We start from the raw sequence: 22,650 nt of genomic DNA on the forward strand, positions 1-22,650 counted from the left end.
GGGGAACCTCTGCTGGCCGCCCGGCCGCCCAGGCTCCCTTTCGCAGCAGCCCGGCTGGGCGTCGGAAGCTACGCGGTCCTTTCCCCAGAATGACGCGATTCTTTCGAGCATCACCCCAACCCTGGCGAGGCGCCTACAAGTAGGGCGTGGGGCCGGGCCGCCCTTGGTAATGACAGGGCCCGCGGCCTGTGGGTGGCGGCGGCGGAGGAAGCGGGAGGAATCTGGCTATTTCTGGCCGGGACGCGCCCACTAGCCTGGGCCAGCGTTGGGGGGGGCTGCTCGGCCCCCACCTCGGCCCTCCCCGATCCCTGGAGGGGGCGGGGAGAGACGCGGGTTGGCGGGTCCAGGGGGCGGGGCGGTGTCCCGGGCCCACCTCCGGTCTCCTCCCACCGCAGTCCCTTCGGGTCCCTCCACCTTACTCGGCTCGGACCCGAGGCCATCGGCGCAGTCGCCGCGCACGTGTGTCGCGCGGCGCCCCCTCCCGCTGCGCCGCCCGTCGGGCATGGACTCGGGCCGGGACTTCCTGACCCTGCACGGTGAGTTCCTGGCTGGCGTGCGGGCAGACCCTGAGCGGGCCGACCCCCGCGGAAAGCCGTTCCCGGCCCTGGGCGGGGGGCCCGAGGCTCCTCCGGCTGCCCTCCGCCCCGCCCCGGGCCCGCCTCTCGGCCCTTTTGTTGCATTGGGGAAATCTCGGCCCAGGACTCTCGGGGTGGGACTGCCCCGCAAGACCTTGGGTGTCTCCAGGCTTGTCCCCCAGATCTGGCCGGAGGTGGGGGGGCGGGTCGTGACTCTGAAGACTTCCCTGAAGGCTACCCCCGACCCCGCCTGAAAGATTCTGCCTTTTTCTGGTCTCAGAAGGCTGGGCTCTATGGTCGGCTGCGCACGGAGGGGCCGAGGAGGGACGGAACCAGCATCCACGAATAACCAAGTTTTCCCCGCCCCGTCCGGGCTGCCCGAGAGGCTCCCCAAATCCCAGGCGTGCCTGGACCGCGTCTGGCCGAGCGGGTGTGGCGCGGGGAGGAGGGGGAGGGAAGGAGAGGCGGAGGTGTGCAAGGAGCGGGGAGGGAAGGAGAGGAGGAGGGGTGCAAGTTCGGGCTGGGCGGCCGTAACTGCCCCGCGCAGAAATCCTGGTCAGCGATGCACCAGCTGGAAGGAGCAGCGCGACCCTCGTAACCGCGCACCCTCCTGGCGGGGCCGGGCCAAGTCTCACCGCGCACTGCCTGCCGCTTCACCCTTTGTCCAGCCGAGTTCTGGCCCTCCGACCCACCGGGGAAACAGTCTGGGCCGGCTCCTGGCCATATTGCTGTCCCTCCCGGAGAAAAAGCAGCTGTGGGCTCCCCCACTGCAGGGCCTTGGCGGTCTTCTGGCAGGTCAGGACCCTCAACCTGGTCTGGCATTCTTTGCTCCGCCCTGGGGACTCACCCACTCTTAAGGGTATCTTGTCCTCCTGGCCCCTGAGATCATCTGCCAATTCAGCAAACCCTGCCCTTCACGCCAATCACTGCTTAACCATAACTCCGCGTTCTCTGGCGTCCCTGGGGTTGGAGGCTTCAGTGTCCACCACTCAACCATCTAAACCATACAGGGAGAAAATAGATGGGAAGGAGAAAGGCAGAGCCCTCCAGCTGACCACTAGAGACCCCCTGGGTTTCAGGGGGATAGGAGATGTTCTTTTCAGCCAGCCCCCAGTCTATCTTGTGTTTCCCAGTTGGCCTGCACGTGGTCTCCATGGCCCAAAGAGACCTTTGCTCAGTGCCCAGAGCTGTTACCCTCACACCAGTAGCCTGGGCTCCGCCAGGCAATCTCGTCCAGCTGGGTCATGGGGTTCCTGCCCCCTTTCCAGTGCTCCCTCTTCTCTCCTCAGACCAGACGTGTTCTTAGTGCTTCTGCCAGACTGGCAGAAAGGGAGGCTGGATGGTTCAGAGCACCAGAGTAGAGACCTCTGCTTTCTCTCTCATCCCTTGGTTAGTGCCATCTACCCTGCACACTGCCACGTCTTCCATGCCTGTCTCACCCTCAGGTCTCCTCCTCCTGCAAGCCCTCTGGTCGCCTCTGGCCCAGCTCATGTTGGCATGGGCTCCATTCTCGGGCATCTGTGCCTTTGTGCAATATCTCTTCCCTGGTGTCTTCCCCGGAGAGGAAGCTACGTGGAGGGACTGTGGCGTGGGTTTGGCCGCACTGGCCCCTTCGGTTTGAGACCTGCCTCCCAAATGCCTCACTCTGTCCAGCCCTTCCTGTGGGGCCGTCATGAACACTACAATCCTCAATCGTTTCTCTGAAGGCCCTCCTACTTCTAGCACATCACCCAGAATTACGTCCCTTAATCACCTTTGTCCCCCCTGCTACAAACCAAATCAGGACGCAAGAACCTGTCAAGGAGAATTGATGGTGGGAAGGGGTGGTCACTGTGACCTGTGTTGTTCCAGATTGTCCACGCTGCACCCCTTTCATAATTCGTGCCCCCAGCACTGGACATGTGCTGTAGGACCACACCATCTGGTTTGGGCAGTTGGCAGTCTGCTGCAGAAAGGCCCCCTCCATTGGCCCGGGGTCGGGTGGGGGGGGGGGGTGGGGATGGGGGGAGGGCACTACAGCCTACCTAGATAGGAGATGTCCCTTACGTCCTCACCCCAGATGCATGCGGATGAAGTGTAGTCTACAGGCATGCATTCTGGAGGCGGACTATATGAGTTCAAGCCTTGACTTTTTCATCTCAGACAGATCCCTTGATTTCTTTGTGCCTCAGTTTCCTCAGCAAAATAGGGGATACGAATGCTACCTACCTCACAGGCTTGCTGTAAGGACTGAATGCGGTAATATGTATAAGGCAATGGAAACAGTGCCTGGTACTCAGCAGGGGCTACGTTTCTGCAGGAGGTTCACCCCCAAGTGATCATGCCCTGTGCGTTCTTTGGGAGATGAGGGGGCACCATAAGATAGTCCCTTGCTAGGAAAAATGTGACCAGAACAGGACTCGAGAACCAAGGGGCTCTTTCTGGTGCCTCTGAAGCCCTCAGACTGATGCTCCAGTCCCCTGGCCTCCTTCCCCTCCTGCACTACCTCTGCTGTCTCCATTCTAGCCAGGCCTGCATCCTAGCCAGTCGCGGCCTCTCCAGCAGCTCCCCAAACGTGCCTGAAAGGATACTACCTCCCAGGCCCTCCCCTCACGGAACACATCCACCTTTACCAACTTTTCCTACACCAAATCCACCCTGCCCCACTCTACGACTGGCGTTTGTGAAAGTGGAAGGCAGGCTGTAGGAGGGCCCCCATCTGGGCCCCAGGAACCCTGGGCTCCAGTCCTCATTTCGCATCTCTTTATGTTATGACCCTGAGCAAGTCTTTTTGCCTCTCTGGGTCCTTTCTTTTCACCCATGGTATACAACATCAATTTGCAGGGGATGTCGGAAGGACAAGGCACTTATGGGCATAGGAGCTCCAGGTGGGCAAAAAAGCCGGTGCCCTCAAGAGATAACGGTTCCAGAGCCATCATAGCAGGTGGGGGTGGCCAGCCCCCTGTTCACCTCAGTTATGTTTCAAACCTGCCTGTCTCCGGAGTTCCAGGCCCATATACCCCACAGGCACACCGATCCACGCTGATCCTAACATTTTGTGCCATAGGTCACTTTGGCGGTCAGATGAAGCCTGTGGACGCCTCCTCAGGGTCATGTGTTTAAGTGCATAAAAGAAAATACATGAGCATTCGAAGGAAGCAAGTTACACTGAAGTGCGATTCTATCCATAGGCCCTTGGGGTCGGGGGTGGTCCTTGGTCCTCTGAATGAGAACCCTTGTGTGGTTTCTCTAAAACAGGCTTACCTTGCCCTCTGCCCGCTCCCCTCCAAATAAAGAACAACTTGCCTGTGCCCGTATTTCGGCTCATCTACACCAACACACGTTCTCACGATGTACTTACTCTCTGTGACGTGACCTTAGGCAAATCACTGTGCGCTTCAGTTTATTGTTAGTATTGCTTTGCTTGGCTGTGCTTTGAGGGTGACTCACTGCCCGCGCCGGTGACTGGAGCTGCAGTGAGGCGAATGGAGGAACTATTCAGAGGCGGAGAGTAAAAGAAGGGTGAGTCAGGCCTCTGGGTGGTGTTCTGACCTTGGCACACAGTAGGGGCTGGATGCATGAAAGAGAAGTTGTAACTTACATGAAAGGTCCCACTGTTCCCGAGCACACTGGCGGCCCAGTTTTGTATAAAGTTGCGGTAGTTCTCGTCTGTTAATCAAAGCAAGCCTGCGTGAATGGGCTCATTTTTAAGATCAGCCTTTTTTCAAGAATTCCATTCGCATTCGCAACCGTGGAGATGACCCCACTCTGGTGGAGAAACCGAGAAAAGAAAACAGGCCCGCCTGAGGTTCACAAGCGAGGCAACAGCCGGCTGAATTACAATGAATTCGTTGAGTAATTGAGGTAAAATACTTGGCAGGCTTGGTGGTCTGCCCCAGGCTCCAGCCCAGGCTCCTCCTTAACCCGCCCCATCCCGTCTTCCTAGACTCGTCCGCGGTGGCCGCCGCCACCCCGTCTCCCCTCTGCTCAATCTCGCTCCAGCTTCTGGTCCTTCGCCCGGCCCCCAGCAGGTGTTTCGAATTCGCGGCTCGGTCTCCGCCCCCCGGTGGACACCTCCTCCAAAGCCGAAATTCCTCCCTTCCCGACGCGAACCCCACGTTTTTAGGGCGGTTTACCCTTCCCTGGTCCGCCCTCTGGACCTCGGCTCCGCCCCTTGAGAGAGGCTCTGCCTCCAAGTTGCTTCCCAGACCCGGTTCCTTTCCTTCGCCCCCCGACCCCAGCTTCTGGGGCTGTGGCTCCGCCCCCTATCAGCTTTCTGGGCTGTGGCTTTCGCCACAGATCTGCTTCCTGAGTTACGGATTTGTCCCACTCCCGCCTCTCTGGCTCCTCCTCTCCCCGCCTGGGGCCCGCCCCCCCGGGGGCGAAGGTCCCGCCCCCCCGAGACTGGCCACGTCTCTTAGGGTCTGCCTCCGCCCCTTTCAGCCCAGATTTCTCTCGCGCCCCGCCTCTAGGGCCGAGGCTCCGCCCTTCCAGGTTAGCCCCTCCTTCTGGATTCTGGCCCCGCCCCCCACGCCCGGTCTCCTCCCCTGCTCCTCTCGGGGCGGTGCTTCCGCCCCCACGGCCAGGGCTTTCTAGAGGCTTTGCTGTCCCGGGCCAGGCTCGGTGGCGGCAGAGGCACCGGGGAGCGTCATGCAATGCCTAGGAATCCGCAGCCGGACCCGCTCCAGAGAGCTCTACCTGCAGGAGCAGAGCCTCAAGGTGGCAGCGCTCAATGGGCAGAGGCTGGGTAAGGGACCAGGAGGGCACCTAGCTCTGCTGGGAAGGCAGCTGGGACACGATGTAGGTAGACCGTATGTCCCTGAGCTCGGGATTCCTGCCTTCGATCCTTTGATTGGACATGTTCAGTGCTTCTGTGAGTGAGAGCCACGGTGGGGCTGTGTTTGCAGGGATGGCGTGTGGAGTGAGCATGGGGGGACTGGTTACCTCTTCTGATCTACCTGAGCCCCTCCAAAGGGCCCCCCTCGCCACCCCTAGCCCCTCCTGTTTACAGATTTCTGAGGCATTACTAGGTATGTGGCCCGGGGTAATGACTCTGTAACCCAGTGAGATGATTGTTTGAGACTACGTGATCCAGTGTGATGCTGTGCAAATGTGAGTGACAAATGTGACATTGGGTGACCCAGTGTGTGACCCAGTGGTGATTCTGTCCCTCGTGCGGCAGTGGGGCCACTGTGCAGCAGCGATGATATGTAACATGTGTGTGACACCGTGGCACCAGTGTGACAGCGTGTGATCCAGTGTGATGCCGTGTGACTGCGCGTGTCCCAGGTGACCGGTTCTGTTTTTCTGTGTTACAATATGTGTTACGTGGATTTTCTGACAGTGCTCTTTGTAACATTACTCATTGTGCCTGAGTAGTGACTACATAAGGCAGTGTTTCTTAGCACTAACCCTTGGGCAGGCTTCTGAGTCCTGACTCCACCGTGTAACTTCCTTGAGCCTCAGTTTCCTCATCTGTAAAATGGGAGTAATGATAGTGCCTTCTTCATAGGGTTGTTGGGGAGATTAAATACACGTGCTAAGATCAGTATCTTAGTCAAATCCTGACCATTAATGTTATGGTGGCTGCTATTATTATCGTTGTTATGACGATGTTCTGGCGATGTTGAGGACGGCAGTGTGTGATTGTGTAGCTGTGCGTTGCCGTGGGTCCCAGACCCGATTTGTCTCCATTATGCATCACCCTAGGTGCATGGGGGCAGGATTCCTGGCACCCCCCTCAGCCTCTTGGCACCCGCAGCACCCTCCGTACTCACAGAGGCCACCTCGCTGCGTGTAGCCAGCCGGGGCAGGCTGCAGATCAGCCCAGGGGCCCCTGAGCTCAGAGGCCCCTTCTCAGGAGGAGAAGGTACCACAGATGAGCGAGTGGGGCTGGGCGCGGGGTGTCCGTAGACTTTCCGGGTGCTCAGGGAGGAAAAGTGGTGGGGCGGGCAGCCCAGAGGCCCCAGAGACAAGAGGGCCGCAGGTGAGGCTCAGAGGTAGGGGTGCCTGCCCAGGTTTGCTAATGGCCCAGGAGGCAGTGGCGATTATCAAGGCCCACCTTGGGGCTGAGGTCCGTGTTCCGGAAGCCACGTCGGCAGCCAGGGGACTTATCTCTGCCTGACCGCAGACAGGGCCACGGCCCGGCTCCAGGACAGGATGAACATGTCATCTCCTCACGGTGTTTTCCAGGGCCGGAGGGTGGGGCTCACCTTCGACTGTCCGACCCCGTCCCCCCATTACCTTCTGTGGTGTGGCAGCGGCTGGCCCGGATGAGCGCCCGGCTTGGGCGCGGGGGCCAGGCAGAGGGTCCGGAGAGGCCCCTGGCAGTCCTACCTCAGCCTCAGAAAGGACAGCGGAATGAATGCCCCAGCAGAGGCTGGGGGACTCCCTTCGGGCATCCGGGAACTCCCTTCCCCCTTCCTCTTGTTTCAATGCCACAGACACGGCCGACAGTTTAGGACTTCCTGCAGGAGCCCCCTTTTCCTGCACTGACCCTCCCCAGGGGCTGAAGTGGGACTGCTCACACCAAGGGTCTCCCAGCGGGGTCTCCCAGAAGTGTGGGGAGACTTGGGACAAAGGAGGGAGAAGGCACATCAGACAGACACCTCTGAGGAGGCCCACAGACGCCTCTTCCTATGCTGTTCTGACCCAGTGCTGATGGGGGAACAGAAGCCCAGAGACAGAGGGGAGCTGCCTAAAGCCATGGGACGGGGTGGGGGGGGGGTGGTTTTCAAGCACTGGGTACTGTCCCCAGTGGAGGCAGGAGATCGGGGAGGGATAGGGAGGGTAAGGGTGGCTGAGGCCTGGGGAAGTGGTCCAGAAGGTTCTGTAGGTCTTGTGGGGGTGTGGGGAAGGCTGGTCGGGGTGGGGGCAGTGGGAGCGTGGATAAAGCTGGAGAGCCTATCAGGCGCTGCGGGTCTGGGCTCAGAAAAACAAAGCTTATAGGCCTAGTCACAGGCCCCTCAGACTGGACCCACGTGGTCCCTGATGTCACCACTCTGCTGGAGCAGAAGGATGAGGACCGCCGAAGGGCCACCTAGTTTTAGTTTGGGGGACAGAGTGAGGGGAGATGGCCGATTGCCTCTGAACAGAGCTGGCTGCTGGACTGCCTCTGGCTTGGGTGACAGATACAGATCTAGGCGCATTTATCTCTGTATTACGTTGATGAGTCATTAAGGTGGGGAGTGGTCTCTCCCCGATCACAGTTGATACAGGGTCTGCTTGGGGATGAGGGCTCCCGGGGATCCAGGCCTGGTGCCCCTTTGGTACCTCCTGCTTGGAGCTGGTAGGACAAAGGGCATTATATCTTTGGGAGCCCCCGCCACGCAAGCCAGCCTGTGTGTCTGAAGACAGCTGGGCAGGAGGGGCCGTGCAGCCAGGGTTCTGGTCGTCACTTGGCGCCCTGGACCAGGTCTTGCCTCAGCTGCTGAGAAGGCTGTGCTGTGCCTCAGGGCTATGATACGCTGAGGTTCCCCGACCCAGGACACTCAGAGATGAAGCGGGCAGGGAGAGACAGGGGCATCCCAGCAGGCCAAACATAGGCCCCAGTAGGCTCATTGGTCTCCCTGGGGCAAGGATCAGAGACCTACTTGAGCAGGTGCAAGTTAGGGTGGGGGCAGCAGGGGCGAGGGAGGCAGGGACGGGCACAAGGGCCCTACTGCAACCATAATGTTGACACCAAGAACTACAACTGCTCTGACCTCAGGACCTTTTCTTTCCTGCCCTGCCTGATATTTTGGTCCCAGCTTCCTTCAGATCAGTCTGATCCCTAAGTATGACCAGGAGGGTTCTTACAGAACCAGGCTGTCTCAGGACACCTAAAAAACCTCAGGAACCAGATGTTCTTGAATTAGCTGCTTTCCCTTTGTCCATTCAGCTGTGGGTGGCAGGTCACGGTGTATAAAGTGTGGCGTTCAGTGGGCGGGTGTCCTGAGGTTTACATGGCCTCAGCTGGCAGTCAGAGATGACTTCCTGGAGGAGGCAGGGCTCCAGGATCAGGCTGGAGCTTGGGTGAAGGTGGGAGAAGGGAACCAAGAGCTGAGGAGGAGGCTGGTGAGAAGTGGGCTCCGAAAGGGTCCAGAGGTGGGAGTAGCTAGCATGGGTCCGGCGGCAGCAGGGACACTGGAGGCAGTGGCATCTCACCAGCTCTGTCCCCTAGGCCTACAGGATGATGAGGACCTACAGGTACTGCTGAAGGGCAGCCAGCTCCTGAAGGTGAAGTCCAACTCATGGCGGAGAGAGCGTTTCTACAAGTTGCAGGAAGACTGCAAGACCATCTGGCAGGAGTCCCGCAAGGTCATGCGGACCCCAGAGTCCCAGCTGTGTGAGTATCCCAGGGCCGCAGGGCGGGAGCAGAGTGGGAAGCCTGTGTTTGCGTGGGGAAACTGATGCTGGTTGGGGCAGGGAGTGGGGGACGGTCAATCCTGGACCGGGACCACAAATAGGGAAGCCCAGGCCTGGCCTGGTGGGGCCCGGGTCGGTCACACAACCAGGACCAGATGTGGGGAGACTGAAAGTTGGCAAGGGTGGCGGAGAAGAGTTTGCTAAATCACCGATAGGGAAACTGAGGCCTAGTCTGGGCCGGAGAGGGTGGTCACGGAGGACCACAGACGGCGAGGCCTTTGGGGGGTAGGGGTATATAAACACGACCACAGATGGGAAGGTCCGGCTCAGAAGTAGGGAGGTTGCTGGAAGGGTTGTCTGAACTCACAGGGTATCCACTGAGACAGATGTGGGAGGGAGGGAAGTTGGGTGGAGTTTGACTCCAGGTGTAATGAGGCCACAAGCCAGGCCCAAAGTCCGGGGGCAGATAAGGCCCTTCCCGGTGTCAGTGGCCAGGATACGAGGTGGGGCTGCGGGAGGCAGTTCCTCCCCGGGACTGGGGCCATAGCGAAGAGGTGGGGTGGAGCAGAGAGAGCCCTTCGCTGGGCAGTTCCCTTGAGGGTGTTGGGCCTGAGGGTTTTCTGGCAGCTTCTGAAAAGGCCCAGGAACCCAAGCCTCGGGCCTGTAAACAGAGAGCGCCTCCAGCAAGCCCTCACAGAGACAGCTACCTCTTAACACAGAATGCCCTAAAGACTCTGCAACACGAGTGCTCCCCTCCGCATCTTTACGTGGTGGGAAATTTTTAGATCAGTGCTACCCCAAAAAAACTTTCTTTGGTAACAGGAATGTTCTAGATCTGTGCTGTCCAGTATAGGTCCACTGGCTACCTATGGCCATCAGGCACTGGCAACGTGGCTGGGGTGACTAAGGGACTGAATTCTTAATTCTACTGAATTTTAACTAATTTATATCTAAATAGCCACATGCGGCGGGTGACCGTTGTGTAGGACCGCGCAGGAAGATCACTGCCGTTGGATTCCACACAACCCAGATCCCTGCCTTTGGCTGTGGCAGTGGCAGGGTGGGGGAGGGGGCACACGGAGACAGGGTCAGTCGGCTGGGAGTGAGATCAGACACGGGCAACAGGCCCGGGGCGGGAGGGGGGACAGCAGGAAGCGGAGGGCCTGCCCGCTGAGGGTGCCCAGGGAGGGTTTGCCGGCCTCGGGAAACTGAGGTAGTCAGCTGAGAAAGTATGGCCTGCTGGCCCTGTGGCTGTAGCAAGGCAGGAGGTGAGGCGGGGTAGGAGCAGGGTCGGATGCGGAGCTGGGCTAGGGCCTTGGGGCTATGGGCCACGAGTTTCTGAGCAGGGCAGGGTCGGCTTGGAACGGATGGAGCCTGAAGTCTCTCAAAAAACCACCCGAGTGCACATCAGCTGCACAGCATGGAAGCGACCCAGACCTTTCCTGTCCGTGGCACCAGCCAGTCTCCTTCATAGGCCTCTGCCCTGATATGGGGCTTCCTGTTAGATGCTGGTGGGGGGGGGGGGGGCGGCATGGTGGGAACGGGGCATCTTGTTCTCTGAGCCCTGGGGATTCCCGAGAGCCCACACATTAGCCAGTACACTTGTGTGCCCAGCACTTGGTGGCGGTGGGCGGGGGGGCGGAGACAGGGGAGGGGACCTGGGCTGGGGAGACGAGCCCCTCATCCTGGGACAGCTGTGAACACGAGGGCAGGAGGGGCGTCCCAGGCAGGAGACCAGCGTGAGCAAAGATGCAGAGGGGAGAACGAGGAAGGGGCACAAGTGAGGGGCCTGGGCAGAGGGGCTGCAGGGGTGACAGGTGGGGGGTCAGGCACCAGGTGTGCTCAGGTGAGGAACATGGCTAGAAGAGGCTCTCTTCCGTGACAGAGACACTGAGACAGCTCTCGGGCTGAGCACCCGTGTTGGCTGCTTCCCTTCTCTGGGTGAGCAGCGAGCCTGTTGGCCCCAAATGCGCTCTGTCCTCGGGGAAGCTGAGGCCAGGTGACGGAGGAGGGGAGCAGCGCCCCCAGTTCTCTCTGCCTCTGCTTCCTGCTAAGTTTCCCCTGACCCTTCCACTACCACACCCCCCCCACTCTGGCTCCCAGAGGCAGACAAGGCATTATCAGCAGCGGAGGCATCTGGAATCTCTCTCTGGTGCGGGTGGGGGTGCTGGCCCAGCTCCACAGCTCAGGTTTCCTGTTGTCACCCCAGCCTGGGTCAGCTGCCTGCCGCTGGGGTGAGCCTCGCCAGCACAGGAGGCCGTGGGCAGAGGGATTAAGCACAGGTTACCCCCAGCACCCCAGATGGCCGAGGGCTCACGTGTCTGGCCATCAGAGCCTGCTGCCCAGGCGGGGGCACATGTCATACACCTAGGGCTTGTAGGTAGGTGGTTGGGAGGCGTCTGGGCACTCAGGGTGCAGGCAGGCACCGGGAGGAGAGGTGAGCTTGTAGCCAGAGCTGGTCTAGGACCCGAGACAGATGGATGTGGATGGCTCAGGACGCAGGTGGGGCAGGGGCGGAGCCTGAACCTTGATGCTGGGCAGCTTAGCGTGAGCTAAGCTAGTGGCAGCTGGTGGGACTGGCCCACGGCCAGGCCAGGGAGGACACCCTGGGGGTAGTAGGGAGGCAGGGGCTTGCTGCTCCCTGAAGCTTGGAAGGCTTGAATGTGATGGGAGGCCTTTCCCCCAGCTTCTGAGGACAGAATGGTGTACTCTCTCAGACTCCGAAGGGGCACCCCTTGGGGTCCTAGAGGGCCAGGGCCTTCCTGCACCCTCCTTGCCAAGGGGTTCTCTGAGGTCAGGACACACACAGACACATGCAGGGCAGGGCCCTGTCTACGCTCCAACGCAAGCACTTCTCCCTCTGCACCCACGCCCCAGGGCCATGATGGCTTCTGTCTCCTGGATGGTCAGGAGAGGGGCCTGGAGGCTCTCATGGCTGTCTGAGGGGAAGACGGTACAAAGTCAAGGGCAATGAGGAGGGTTTGTGGCCTCCTGTCTGTCACAGGCTCCAAGCTCCAGAGTGGTCTCCCCCCATCTCTGAAAGCCCTGTCCGGCCCCAGTACTCTCCCAGGGGTCCTACACCCTCCCAGTCCAGAAAGAGCAGGGCTGGGGTCCCAGGCGCCCCTCTCCGAGGTCGGCCTCTCCCTCTGTCCCTCCCTGCGCGTGTCCGCTGCGCACCGCAGTTGTGTCTCACGTTCTTCCAACACCTCAGTCTCTGGCCTCCTTCCTCCCTTCTGTGCCGCCTCGTCTGTCCTCCTGTCCCTCTCCTTGTCTCTGGATCGTAGAGCTCCAGCCCCGGCTCCACCGGCCCCTACGCTGTGCCTTGGGCGCATGGGGGGCAGGGACTGGCCTCGCAGCTCCCTCTGCCACCTGTCCCCCTTTTTGCAGTCTCCATTGAGGACATTCAGGAGGTGCGGGTGGGGCACCGCACGGAGGGCCTGGAGAAGTATGCCCGCGACGTGCCCGAGGACCGCTGCTTCTCCGTCGTCTTCAAGGACCAGCGCAATACACTAGACCTCATCGCCCCGTCGCCAGCTGACGCCCGGCACTGGGTGCAGGGTCTGCGCAAGGTCATCCACCACTCGGGCTCCATGGACCAGCGGCAGAAGCTGCAGCAGTATCCTTTTGGTGGCAGTGGGTCCTGGCCCAGCCTGTGGATACTGGCTTTGGCCATCCCCAGGGCAACATGGGAACCGAAGATACCCAGATCGGGCCGTCGCACCAAAATAGCATAGCCTGGGGGCTTAAACGACAGAAGTTCACTTTCTCACAGTTCCGGAGGCTGGAGCTCCGGGGTCTGGTTGCCAGCACGGTTGGATTCTGATGACAGCACTCGTCCCGGCTTGTGGGTGACTGCCTTGTCACTGTGTCCTCACGTGGCAGAGAGAGAGAGAGAGAGAGAGAGTCAACACGATCCCTGGTGTGTCCTCTCATAAGGGCACGGATTCCATCATGAGGGCTCCGCCTCGTGACCTCATCTAAGCCCCCCAAGACGGATCCCCAGATGCCATCATATTGGGGGTTAGGGCTTCACCTTATTGATTTGGGGGAACACGCTTCGGTCCTTAGCTGAAGGGAGGCAGAAAAGGTACCTGGAGCCCTGTTTGGCCTACACTGTGCACCCCCCAATGTCCCCTCTTCTCCCCACCAATAACCAGCACAGGTGAGGCTAACGGCAGCAGCCTGCTTCCACGAGAGGCTGTGCCTTGGGGGTTTTAAGCATGTTTCCTGGAGTCACTACATTTTTTCTCTCTGGGAATTTGGGAGGCCCTGGTACCCCCTGTGCCATTCTGGGGGGAGTGGGGCCCAAGTTTCCCGGGGCCTGGTGTGCAGGCCAGCCTGTGGGCTTAAAACAAATTCACTTCCAGGTCTGGGTGCACAACATGATAGCCCAGGATTCAAAGTGATCGGGCTTCTGGTACATAGGGTTAGGGAGGAGCCAGCTCCAGTCCCCTCTTTTAATGACAGTTTTATTGACATATGATTCACATACCGTGTAATTCACCTGCTTAAAGTGTACAAGTTAATGCTGTTTCGTACACTCACAGAGTTGGAAGTAATTTTACAACATTTCATCACCTTAAAAAGAAACCCCACACCCCTTAGCAGCCACTCCCCATCTCCCCATGACCCCCCAGGCCCTAGACAACCACTGATCTACATTTTGGCTTTATATGTCTGCCTTTTTCTGGGCATCTCACGTTAAGTACAAGATACAGTCTTTTGTGACTGGCTTCTCTCACTGAGCATGTTTTTCAGGCGAATCCATGCTGAATGGATGAGTCAGGACTTCATTCCTTCTTATGGCTGAGTAACATTCCATGGCGTGGTTATGCCCCAGTTTATTTATCCATTCAGTAGTTGATGGACATTTGGGTTTCCACTTCGGAGCTTTTATGAACCAATGCTGCTATGAACACTTGTGTAGAAGTTTCATGTGGTATATACCTACAATTTATAAGTCTCATGGTAACCGTATGCTTAACCTTTCGAGGAATTGCCGAACTGTTCTCCAATGAGGAAATTTACATTCTCACCAGCAGTGTATGAGTGTTCCAACTTTTCACGTCTTCGCTAAGGCTTGTTACTATCTTTTTTTACTGTAGCCAGCTTTGTGGGTATCAAGCGGCATCATTGTGGTTTTGCTTTGCATTTCCTTGATAGCTAATGACGTCGGGTATCTTTACATGTGTTTATTGGTCATTTGTATATCTTCTTTGAAGAAATATCCGTTAGATCCTTTGCCCATTTTGTGTTGTTAAGCTCTTAAAAAAAAGAGATTTTATTTTTAAGTAATCTCTACACCCAACATGGGGCTCAAACTCACAACCCTGAGATCAAGAGTCGCATGCTCTACTGACTGAGCCAGCCAGGTGCCCCTATTAAGCCCTTTTTTAAATGGATCTTTGAAAAAAATTTTTTTAATGTTTATTTATTATTGAGAGACAGAGAGACACAGAGCATGAACAGGGGAGGGGCAGAGAGAGGGGGAGATAGAATCCGAAGCAGGCTCCAGGCTCTGAGCCATCAGCACAGAGCCTGACGCGGGGCTCAAACTCACAAACTGCAAGATCATGACCTGAGCCGAAGTTGGTCGCTTAACCAACTGAGCCACCCAGGCACCCCATTAAATGGATCTTTTTAAAAAAAAAATTTAATTGTGGTAAAATATACGTAACATGAAATGTACCGTCTTCAACTATCGTAGTAGTGTTGAGTACATTCCCATTGTCGTGCAACCAACATTCAGAGCTTTTTTCGTCTTGTAAAACTGAAATTCTACATCCATTAAACAACTTGCCATCCTCCCACCTCCAATCCCCACTCCCCAGCCCCCAGCAACCACCGTTCTCCTTTCTGTCTCTCTGAATTTGACGACCCTAGGAACCTCAGATAAGTAGAATCATACGGGATTTGTCTTTTTACAACTGGCTCATTTCACTGAGCAGAACGCCCTTAAGATTCATCTACGCTGTAGCGTGCGTCACGGTTTCCATTCTTTTTCGGGTGGAATAAGGATAGTCCGTTGTCTGCCCCGACCACATTTTGTTCATCCATTCCTCCACTGAGGGACACCTGGTGGCTTCCACCTTTTCACTGTTGTGCGTAATGCTACTCTGGGCATACCTCTTTAGACCCTGCCTTCAGTTCTTCGGGGGTATATACGCAGAGGGAGAGCTGCGAGATCATATGATTCTACCCTCAGCTTTTTGAGGAACCACCATACTGTCTCCCATAGTGTTTGCACTGCTTTGCATGGCCACCGACAGTGCACAAGGATTCCGATTTTCTCCAAGTCTTCAACACACTTGTTATTTTCTGGGGTTTGTGTTTTGGTTTGTTTTGGTTTCTGATAGGTATCTTATTGTGGTTTTGATTTGCATTTGATTCATGATGTGGAGTGTTTTTTTGTTTTGTGTTTTGTGTTTTTTTTTAATGTGCTTTTCTGCCATCTTCTCTGGAGAAATGTTTACTCAGATCCCTGGCCCAGTTTTTCACTGGGGCTCTTTGTCTTTTTATGATTGAGTTCTAAGAGTTATTTATATATTCTAGACACAAGTCTCAGCTTGGTTATGCTTTGCAAATAATTTCTCCTATTTTGGGGATTCTTTTCTTTTTCTCGATGGTATTTGAAGCACAAGTTTTTAGTTTTGGTGAAGCCTAATTCAGCTACTTTTTGCTTTCATTGATGTGATTTTTGATGTTATATCGAAGAAGGCTTTGCTTAACCCAAAGTCACAAACATTTACTCTTATGTTTTCTTCTAAAAGTTTTACAGTTTTAGCTATTACATTTAGGTGTGTGATTTTTTTTTCTTTTTAATTTAATTTTTTTCTTTTTAATTTGAATTTGAATTTTTTTTCTTTTAAGGATGCTCCACGCCCAGTGTGGGACTTGAACTCACAACCCTGAGACTAAGGGTCACGTGCTCTATGAACAGAGACAGCCAAGCACCCCAGGTCTCTGATTCATTTTGAATTTGTTTTTGTGGCATGATGTGGGGGGGGGGTCCAGCTTCATTTCTTTGCGTGTAGGTAGCTGCTCCAGCACCATTTGTTGAAAAGATTGTTCTTTCCTCATTGAACTGTATTTACAGCCTCATCAAAAATCAGTTGACCATAAATATGAGGGTTTATTTAATGACTCAGTTTTATTCCATTTATCGATACATATGCATGCACCGCATTTCAGTTACCATAACTTTGTACTAAGTTTTTTTGTTTTATTTATTTATTTATTTATTTATTTATTTAAAATCCAAGTTAGTTCATGTACTAAGTTTTGAAATCAGGACGTGTGAGTCTTCCAAATTTGTTCTTTTTTTTTTTTTTTCTTTTCCTTTCTTTTTTTTTTTGTGAGATTATTTGGACTATCCTGGGTCCCTTGATGCCCCGTATAAATTTTAGGATCAGTTTCTGCAAAGTGGCCAGCAGGATTCTGATGGGGGTTGTGTTGAATCTGTAGATCAATCTGGAGAGTATTCCCCATTTAACAAATCAAGTGTTGTGGTCTGTAAATACGGGTATCTTTCCATTTATTTAGGTCTTCCTTAGTTTCTTTCAACATGGTGTTGTCGTTTTCAGAGTGTAAGTTACACATTTAAATTTCCTTACTCTCTGATTTTCAGCAGTTCAGAGTTTTAAGTGTTTTTTTCTCAAGGCTATATCTACCTGATTTTGAGCTTTCTTAAAAGTCCAATTCTGTAGTACAGGCTTGTGCTTGGACAGGCTTCTGCCCTCTGGAGGATTCTGCTGCCCAGACCCCAAGGTCATAAACCCATTCCAGCCTACGGAATAGCAGTCGGCAGGGGGACCTCATGCTTGGCTGGACCACTCTGAACGTGATTTTTTTTTTTTTACCTAGAATTCTGCCCTAATTATTTTCTCATGTAAATATATACATAAAATATGGCTATGTTAGAATGAAATTTTAAAGGCCCCCAAAACCCATCTCCTTCAGAAACTGCTGATTTGGGTTCTGCCCCCAATCTTCTCTGCATTTCAATTTGCCTCATGATGCATTTGCCAAAAATAGTGGAGATCATACATTTGTATCCACTTTCCGTGTAACATTACATCATAATTCTTTCCCCATAAACAGCTGTAACGACTGTAATATTCCATTGAGTAGATGCCCTATAAGTTAGCGCTCCATTCTTTTAGCGGTAAACATTTATTTTTAGTCTTTCACTACTACAAGTAACATGGCAAAGAACTATGTTCATAAAACCTTTCAGTATTTAGTAGGAGTATTTCCTTACGAATAGATTCCTAGAAGTGGAATTAGTGAGTCAAATGATGTAGAGGTGTAGACGTTAGCTGTATCTCTACACCACATTCCTAAGGGTTGAACTGATTTCCTTTGTCCAAGTGCAAGATGGGAGTGTCCGTGTCACCTCACCCCCGCGTGCCTTCAAAGTAACATACTTTGAAATTGCTGATCTTACAGTTTAAGAAACCGCAGCTCATTTGCAAATTGTTAGTCTCTTTGATTACCGAGAACGTTTGTAAAAGGTCAGTTCATGTCCTTCTCTCATTTAGTTATTAGGGTCATCGTACTGTTTTCCGGACTTTATTTTTTCTTTCTTTGACCCTCAGAATTGTGTAAGGTTTATATGGCCTCAATTATGTTGTTTCCTTTGCGACTTTTTCTAAAAACCTGCTGTTGGTTTTTAAAAATTATGGTCGTTGTCTTTGTTCTCTAATTTCTGTGGAATGTACTGTGGGGTTCCTCTTTCTTGACTTCTCCAGGTCTAGTCTGAGGGGACAGGGGACAGAAGGGAGAGGTGGGGGCCTAAGTGCCCCCATCGTGACAGCATGAGCCAGGCTTTGTTTTTTGCTTGTGATATCCTCACCTTCTGATCTGTGGCTTAAAGTTTTGATGTTTCCTGTAAAATAAGCCTCACGTGCTTTAGTCAAGTTGGCTAACAATGATGTATTGGAAACCAGAAGGACAAACCTTGAAATGGTAACAGTAATTATCTGTGGGTGATACAACTACGGGGGATTTGTTTGTTTACTTTCTGCATTTTCTTTCTTTTTTTTTTTTAATGTTTATTTATTTTGAGAGAGAGAGCTGGGGAGAGGGGCAGAGAGAGAGAGAGAGAGAGAGCGAGAGAGGGAGAGAATCTTAAGCAGGCTCCATGCTCAGTGTGGAGCCTGATATGGGGTTTGATCCCACGTCTGTGAGATGAGGACCTGAGCCGAAATCGAGAGTCAGACACTTGACCGACTGAGCCACCCAGGCGTCCCTACTTTCTGCATTTTCTAAGTTGTCTATAAGCGAACTCTTCCACAGTGAGAAAATAAATGTTTTTACAAATGTGAAAAGGTTCAAATCCAGCCAACAGAAAATAGACCCCTTAATAGGATGTAACATTTTCTCCGAAGAGCCCATCGGATCTTGTCCCTGGGATGCTGATGTGCAGTTGCACCCGCAGGGGGCTTTGTCTGTGGGTGGTCTCAGTCCACCTGGGCCCAGGACTTCACCCTGGGCTTGAAACATGGCTCTAGCTGGGACCGTGGGGGTATCAGGGCTCCTGGGTTCTTTCTTTCCTTACCTCTTGCCCAGCTGGATTCACTCTTGCTTGCGAAAAGCTGACAAAAACAAGGACAACAAGATGAGCTTCAAGGAGCTGCAGAACTTCCTGAAGGAGCTCAACATCCAGGTGGATGACAGCTACGCCCGGAAGATCTTCAGGGTGAGGCAGGGAGTGAGGGCTGCTTCTGTGTGGCAGTGGGCCCTCGACCCTAGTGGGGAGCATGCGCTGAGCCCCGCCCACGTGGCCTTGCAGGAATGTGACCGCTCCCAGACAGACTCGCTGGAGGATGAGGAGATCGAGGCCTTCTACAAGATGCTGACCCAGCGGGAGGAGATTGACCGCACCTTTGCGGAGGCCGCAGGCTCCAGGGAGACGCTGTCGGTGGATCAGTTAGTCACGTTCCTGCAGCACCAGCAGCGGGAGGAGGCGGCGGGGCCTGCGCTGGCCCTCTCTCTCATTGAGCGCTATGAACCCAGCGAGGCGGGTGAGGGCCTGGCTGGGGCCTTCAGCCTGCACTCCCTGGGTCTACACTGGCTGGGAGACGCCCGGGGAGTGTCAGGAGCTGGAGGGAAGGGGGGTGCCTCAGCCTGCCCCATGAAGGCAAGCAGATGGGAGACAGGACTCCAGCATCACTACCCCTCTCTCGGGTCCTTCTCCACAGGGGTTTGAGGGTCCTCCAGGAAACAGGAGAGGAGGCCGGAAAAACAAACCCTTTTCCTGCTTCCTTCTTTGTGCCCATTCTGGGCCCCTCCCTGTGCTTCAGTCTAGAGGCCCAGAGGAGGAGGAGGAGGAGGCAGACTGAGGAGGGGGCCTCGGTGTGGGGGGGGACCGAGAAGGTGGGGGGAGGGGGAGGAGGAGGGAGAGACAGAGCCCCACTCTGGGGTAATGACAGCCTGATGATTTGCCAGACTTACCTCTTCCGAGAGACGTCCAGGGCGAGCTCGGGACAGGGAGGCGGGGACAGCAGGGGGCTCCTCCCGAAGGTCTCCGGGAGGCGGCTGGCCTCCAGAGCTCTGACTGGTGCCGGCCTCCTCCCTCGCAGCCAAGGCGCAGCGGCAGATGACCAAGGACGGCTTCCTCATGTACCTGCTGTCCGCCGACGGCAGCGCCTTCAGCCTGGCGCATCGGCGGGTCTACCAGGACATGGGCCAGCCGCTCAGCCACTACCTGATGTCCTCCTCGCACAACACCTACCTGCTGGAAGACCAGCTCACCGGGCCCAGCAGCACGGAAGCCTACATCCGGTGGGGCCCGTGGGCGGGGCGGGGCGGGGTGGGGCGGGGCCGGGGCAGCCTGGGGGCGGGGCCGGGGCGGGGTCGGAGGGCCTAGCCGCCACGCCTACCCGCAGGGCGCTGTGCAAGGGCTGCCGCTGCCTGGAGCTCGACTGCTGGGACGGCCCCAACCTGGAGCCGATCATCTACCACGGCTACACGTTCACCTCCAAGATCCTCCTCTGCGACGTGCTCAGGGCCATCAGGGACTACGCCTTCAAGGTGGGCGCGCTCCTGGCGGGTGAGGAGGGCCGTAGTAAGGGCGGCACCCCCCTCCTAACCTGCCCTGGGGCCTCCAGGCGTCCCCCTACCCCGTCATCCTGTCCCTGGAGAACCATTGCAGCCTGGAGCAGCAGCGTGTGATGGCGCGACACCTGCGCACCATCCTGGGCCCCATGCTGTTGGACCGGCCGCTGGACGGGGCCACTACCAGCCTGCCTTCCCCTGAGGTTCGCGGTGGGCACGGGGGTACCCATATGAGAGGGCAGGGGGGACTGGCCGGGAGGCCCGTTGGCTTGGTCGTGACCAGCTGCTTCTCCACTCTTAGCAACTGAAGGGGAAGATCTTGCTGAAGGGGAAGAAGCTTGGGGGGCTCCTGCCCCCTGGCGGGGAGGGTGGCCCTGAAGCCACTGTCGTGTCTGATGAGGATGAGGCTGCTGAGATGGAGGACGAGGCAGTGAGGAGCCGAGTGCAGCACAAGCCCAGGGTTCGAGGGGGAGTTGTGGGGGAGGGGTCAGCCCCGGGGACCTCCCCCATCGTGGGACGTTTGCCTGGTCTCAGTTCTCTGTGGCTGCCACTCAGACCCTCTGCCCCCCTCTCTCTGTCTGTCTCCCTCTGTCTCTGTGTCTGGGTTTCTGGCTCTCTCAGTGCCCACCTGCCCCAACCTCTGAATCTAACCGGGGCCTCCCCATGGCCCCCAGGAGGACAAGCTCAGGCTAGTGAAGGAGCTCTCCGATATGGTCATTTACTGCAAGAGTGTCCACTTTGGGGGCTTCTCCGGCCCCGGCACCCCAGGGCAGGCTTTCTATGAGATGGTGTCCTTCTCTGAGAACCGCGCCCTCCGACTGCTCCAAGAGTCAGGTGAGCCCCGGCCCTGCACCCTCAGGGTGCTGTCCATCTGTCTGACCGTTTGGACTGGTCAGGCCTGGCTCCCCCTGCTCGGGACCTGGCAGAGTCGGCACCAGATGGAGCTGGTGGGGGCGGGGGGGGGCCTGGGCTCCTGGGGGGGGGGGGGTGTGCACTTCTGACCACCTACACCTTCTCAGGAAACAGCTTTGTTCGCCACAATGTGACTCACCTGAGCAGGATCTACCCTGCTGGGTGGAGAACGGACTCCTCCAACTACAGCCCCGTGGAGATGTGGAACGGGGGCTGCCAGATCGGTATGGGCCGGCGGGGGCCGGCGGGGCCTGGGAGGAGGCCTGGGTGAGGGTTTCGGTCCAGAGGACCAGGGGCCAGACACAGCGCGTTGTGGGTTCGGTTTGAAAATAATCCCCCCGCCAGCAAGTCACAGTGTCTGAAACCTCATCGTGAGCACACTAGGGCTTTGCATTCTGGCACCAGCAATAAAACGTGAGGCTGGCGTGGTGGGTCAGGGAGGGTGGCAGGGGGGCAGCAGGCACTGGAGTGGCGCTGGGCCCTGCTTCTGCCTCCCCATGGGCCTCTAAGGCCTCAGTCTACCCTGAGCAGGCTGGGCTCTAGGGCCCCGGAGACCAGCCCACAGCCTGTGACTGCTCTGTCTCGCCTCCAGTGGCCCTCAATTTCCAGACACCTGGCCCAGAGATGGATGTGTACCAGGGCCGCTTCCAGGACAACGGGGCCTGCGGGTACGTGCTGAAGCCTGCCTTCCTGCGAGACCCGAACTCGACCTTTAACTCGCGTGCTCTGGCTCAGGGGCCCTGGTGGACCCGGAAGCGGCTCAGTGTCAGGGTACGGCCGGCCACGGGAGGGACAGGAGCCTGTGGGCCTCCCTCCTCCCTCACCACCATTCCCCACCCCTCATTGGTCCCCTGCCTTTCCTCAGGTCATCTCCGGGCAGCAGCTGCCAAAAGTCAACAAGAATAAGAATTCAATCGTGGACCCCAAGGTGACGGTGGAGATCCACGGCGTGGGCCGGGACACGGCGAGCCGCCAGACGGCTGTGGTCACCAATAACGGTACCTGCGGGGCCTGGGCGGGGCCCCCCCGCCGGAGCCGGCGTCCACGCTGCTGACGCGGTGCTTGCACCCCTAGGTTTCAACCCGTGGTGGGACACAGAGTTTGAGTTCGAGGTGGTTGTGCCTGAGCTCGCCCTCGTGCGCTTCTTGGTGGAGGATTATGACGCCTCCTCTAAGAACGACTTCATTGGCCAGAGCACCATCCCCTTGGGCAGCCTCAAGCAGGGTGAGTGTGTGTTGAGGTGGGGAGACAGCGAGGTCGGGGAGGCAGGGCCTGCGGTCTCTTGGGCTGGGGCCCTTGTCCCTTGAAGCATCCTCATCCAGTGACCGCAACTCTCCGTGTGCTCTTTCCTGCCCATCCACCTGCCAGGATACCGCCACGTCCACCTCTTGTCAAAGAACGGAGACCAGCACCCTTCTGCCACCCTCTTTGTGAAGGTGTCTCTCCAGGACTAGGTTTGGGGATTCTGGAGGCGGCTGCCCCAAGCCGGCCGGGCCCTCTGTCCACAGGCAGGGACAGGGCTGGTGTGGCCGCTCCCAGCCTCTCGCTTGGAGCTAGAGGCCCCGTACTGCCTTCAGCTCTAACATACTGTCAAAGCTGCTGCCTCTCTGGGCTTCCAGGAGCTGGCCCGGTCCCTGGAGCTCTCTTCGATTCCGTTAGGAAAAACACTGCAGCCCTCCGCCCTCTGGCCAGCCCCAGACTGAGGGTTTTTATAAAAATTATAAGACTGAGTCCTGTGGTCTCTTTCCCTGAATGCCGGAAGGATCCCTACAGAGGGCGC

At 56.4% G+C, this 22,650-nt stretch overlaps 1 protein-coding gene across 5 annotated transcripts; it reads left to right on the forward strand.

The window, feature by feature from the left end:
• Positions 1-380: 380 nt before the first annotated feature.
• On the forward strand, positions 381-22,600 carry PLCD1 (phospholipase C delta 1). 5 transcript variants are annotated; one of them, XM_078432509.2, is made up of 16 exons: positions 4,115-4,418; positions 5,173-5,301; positions 8,716-8,880; positions 12,288-12,516; positions 18,471-18,600; positions 18,694-18,925; positions 19,484-19,685; positions 19,790-19,934; positions 20,012-20,161; positions 20,260-20,418; positions 20,633-20,792; positions 20,978-21,094; positions 21,463-21,641; positions 21,736-21,868; positions 21,945-22,094; positions 22,239-22,600. In XM_078432509.2, exons 2-16 carry the CDS (start codon positions 5,205-5,207, stop codon positions 22,322-22,324), a joined length of 2,334 nt encoding a protein of 777 aa, XP_078288635.1. In that variant the 5' UTR covers positions 4,115-4,418; positions 5,173-5,204; the 3' UTR covers positions 22,325-22,600. The 5 variants fall into 5 exon arrangements, with proteins under 5 accessions (XP_060494239.1, XP_078288637.1, XP_078288636.1 ...); XM_060638256.3 differs by lacking the exons at positions 4,115-4,418; positions 5,173-5,301 and adding an exon at positions 381-536; XM_078432511.2 differs by lacking the exons at positions 4,115-4,418; positions 5,173-5,301 and adding an exon at positions 396-536 and having other exon boundaries at positions 8,724-8,880.
• The last annotated feature ends 50 nt before the right edge of the window (positions 22,601-22,650 follow it).

Source organism: Panthera onca, chromosome C2 (assembly GCF_046562875.1).
Source record: "Panthera onca isolate mPanOnc1 chromosome C2, mPanOnc1 haplotype 2, whole genome shotgun sequence".
Taxonomy (NCBI): Eukaryota; Metazoa; Chordata; class Mammalia; order Carnivora; family Felidae; genus Panthera; species Panthera onca.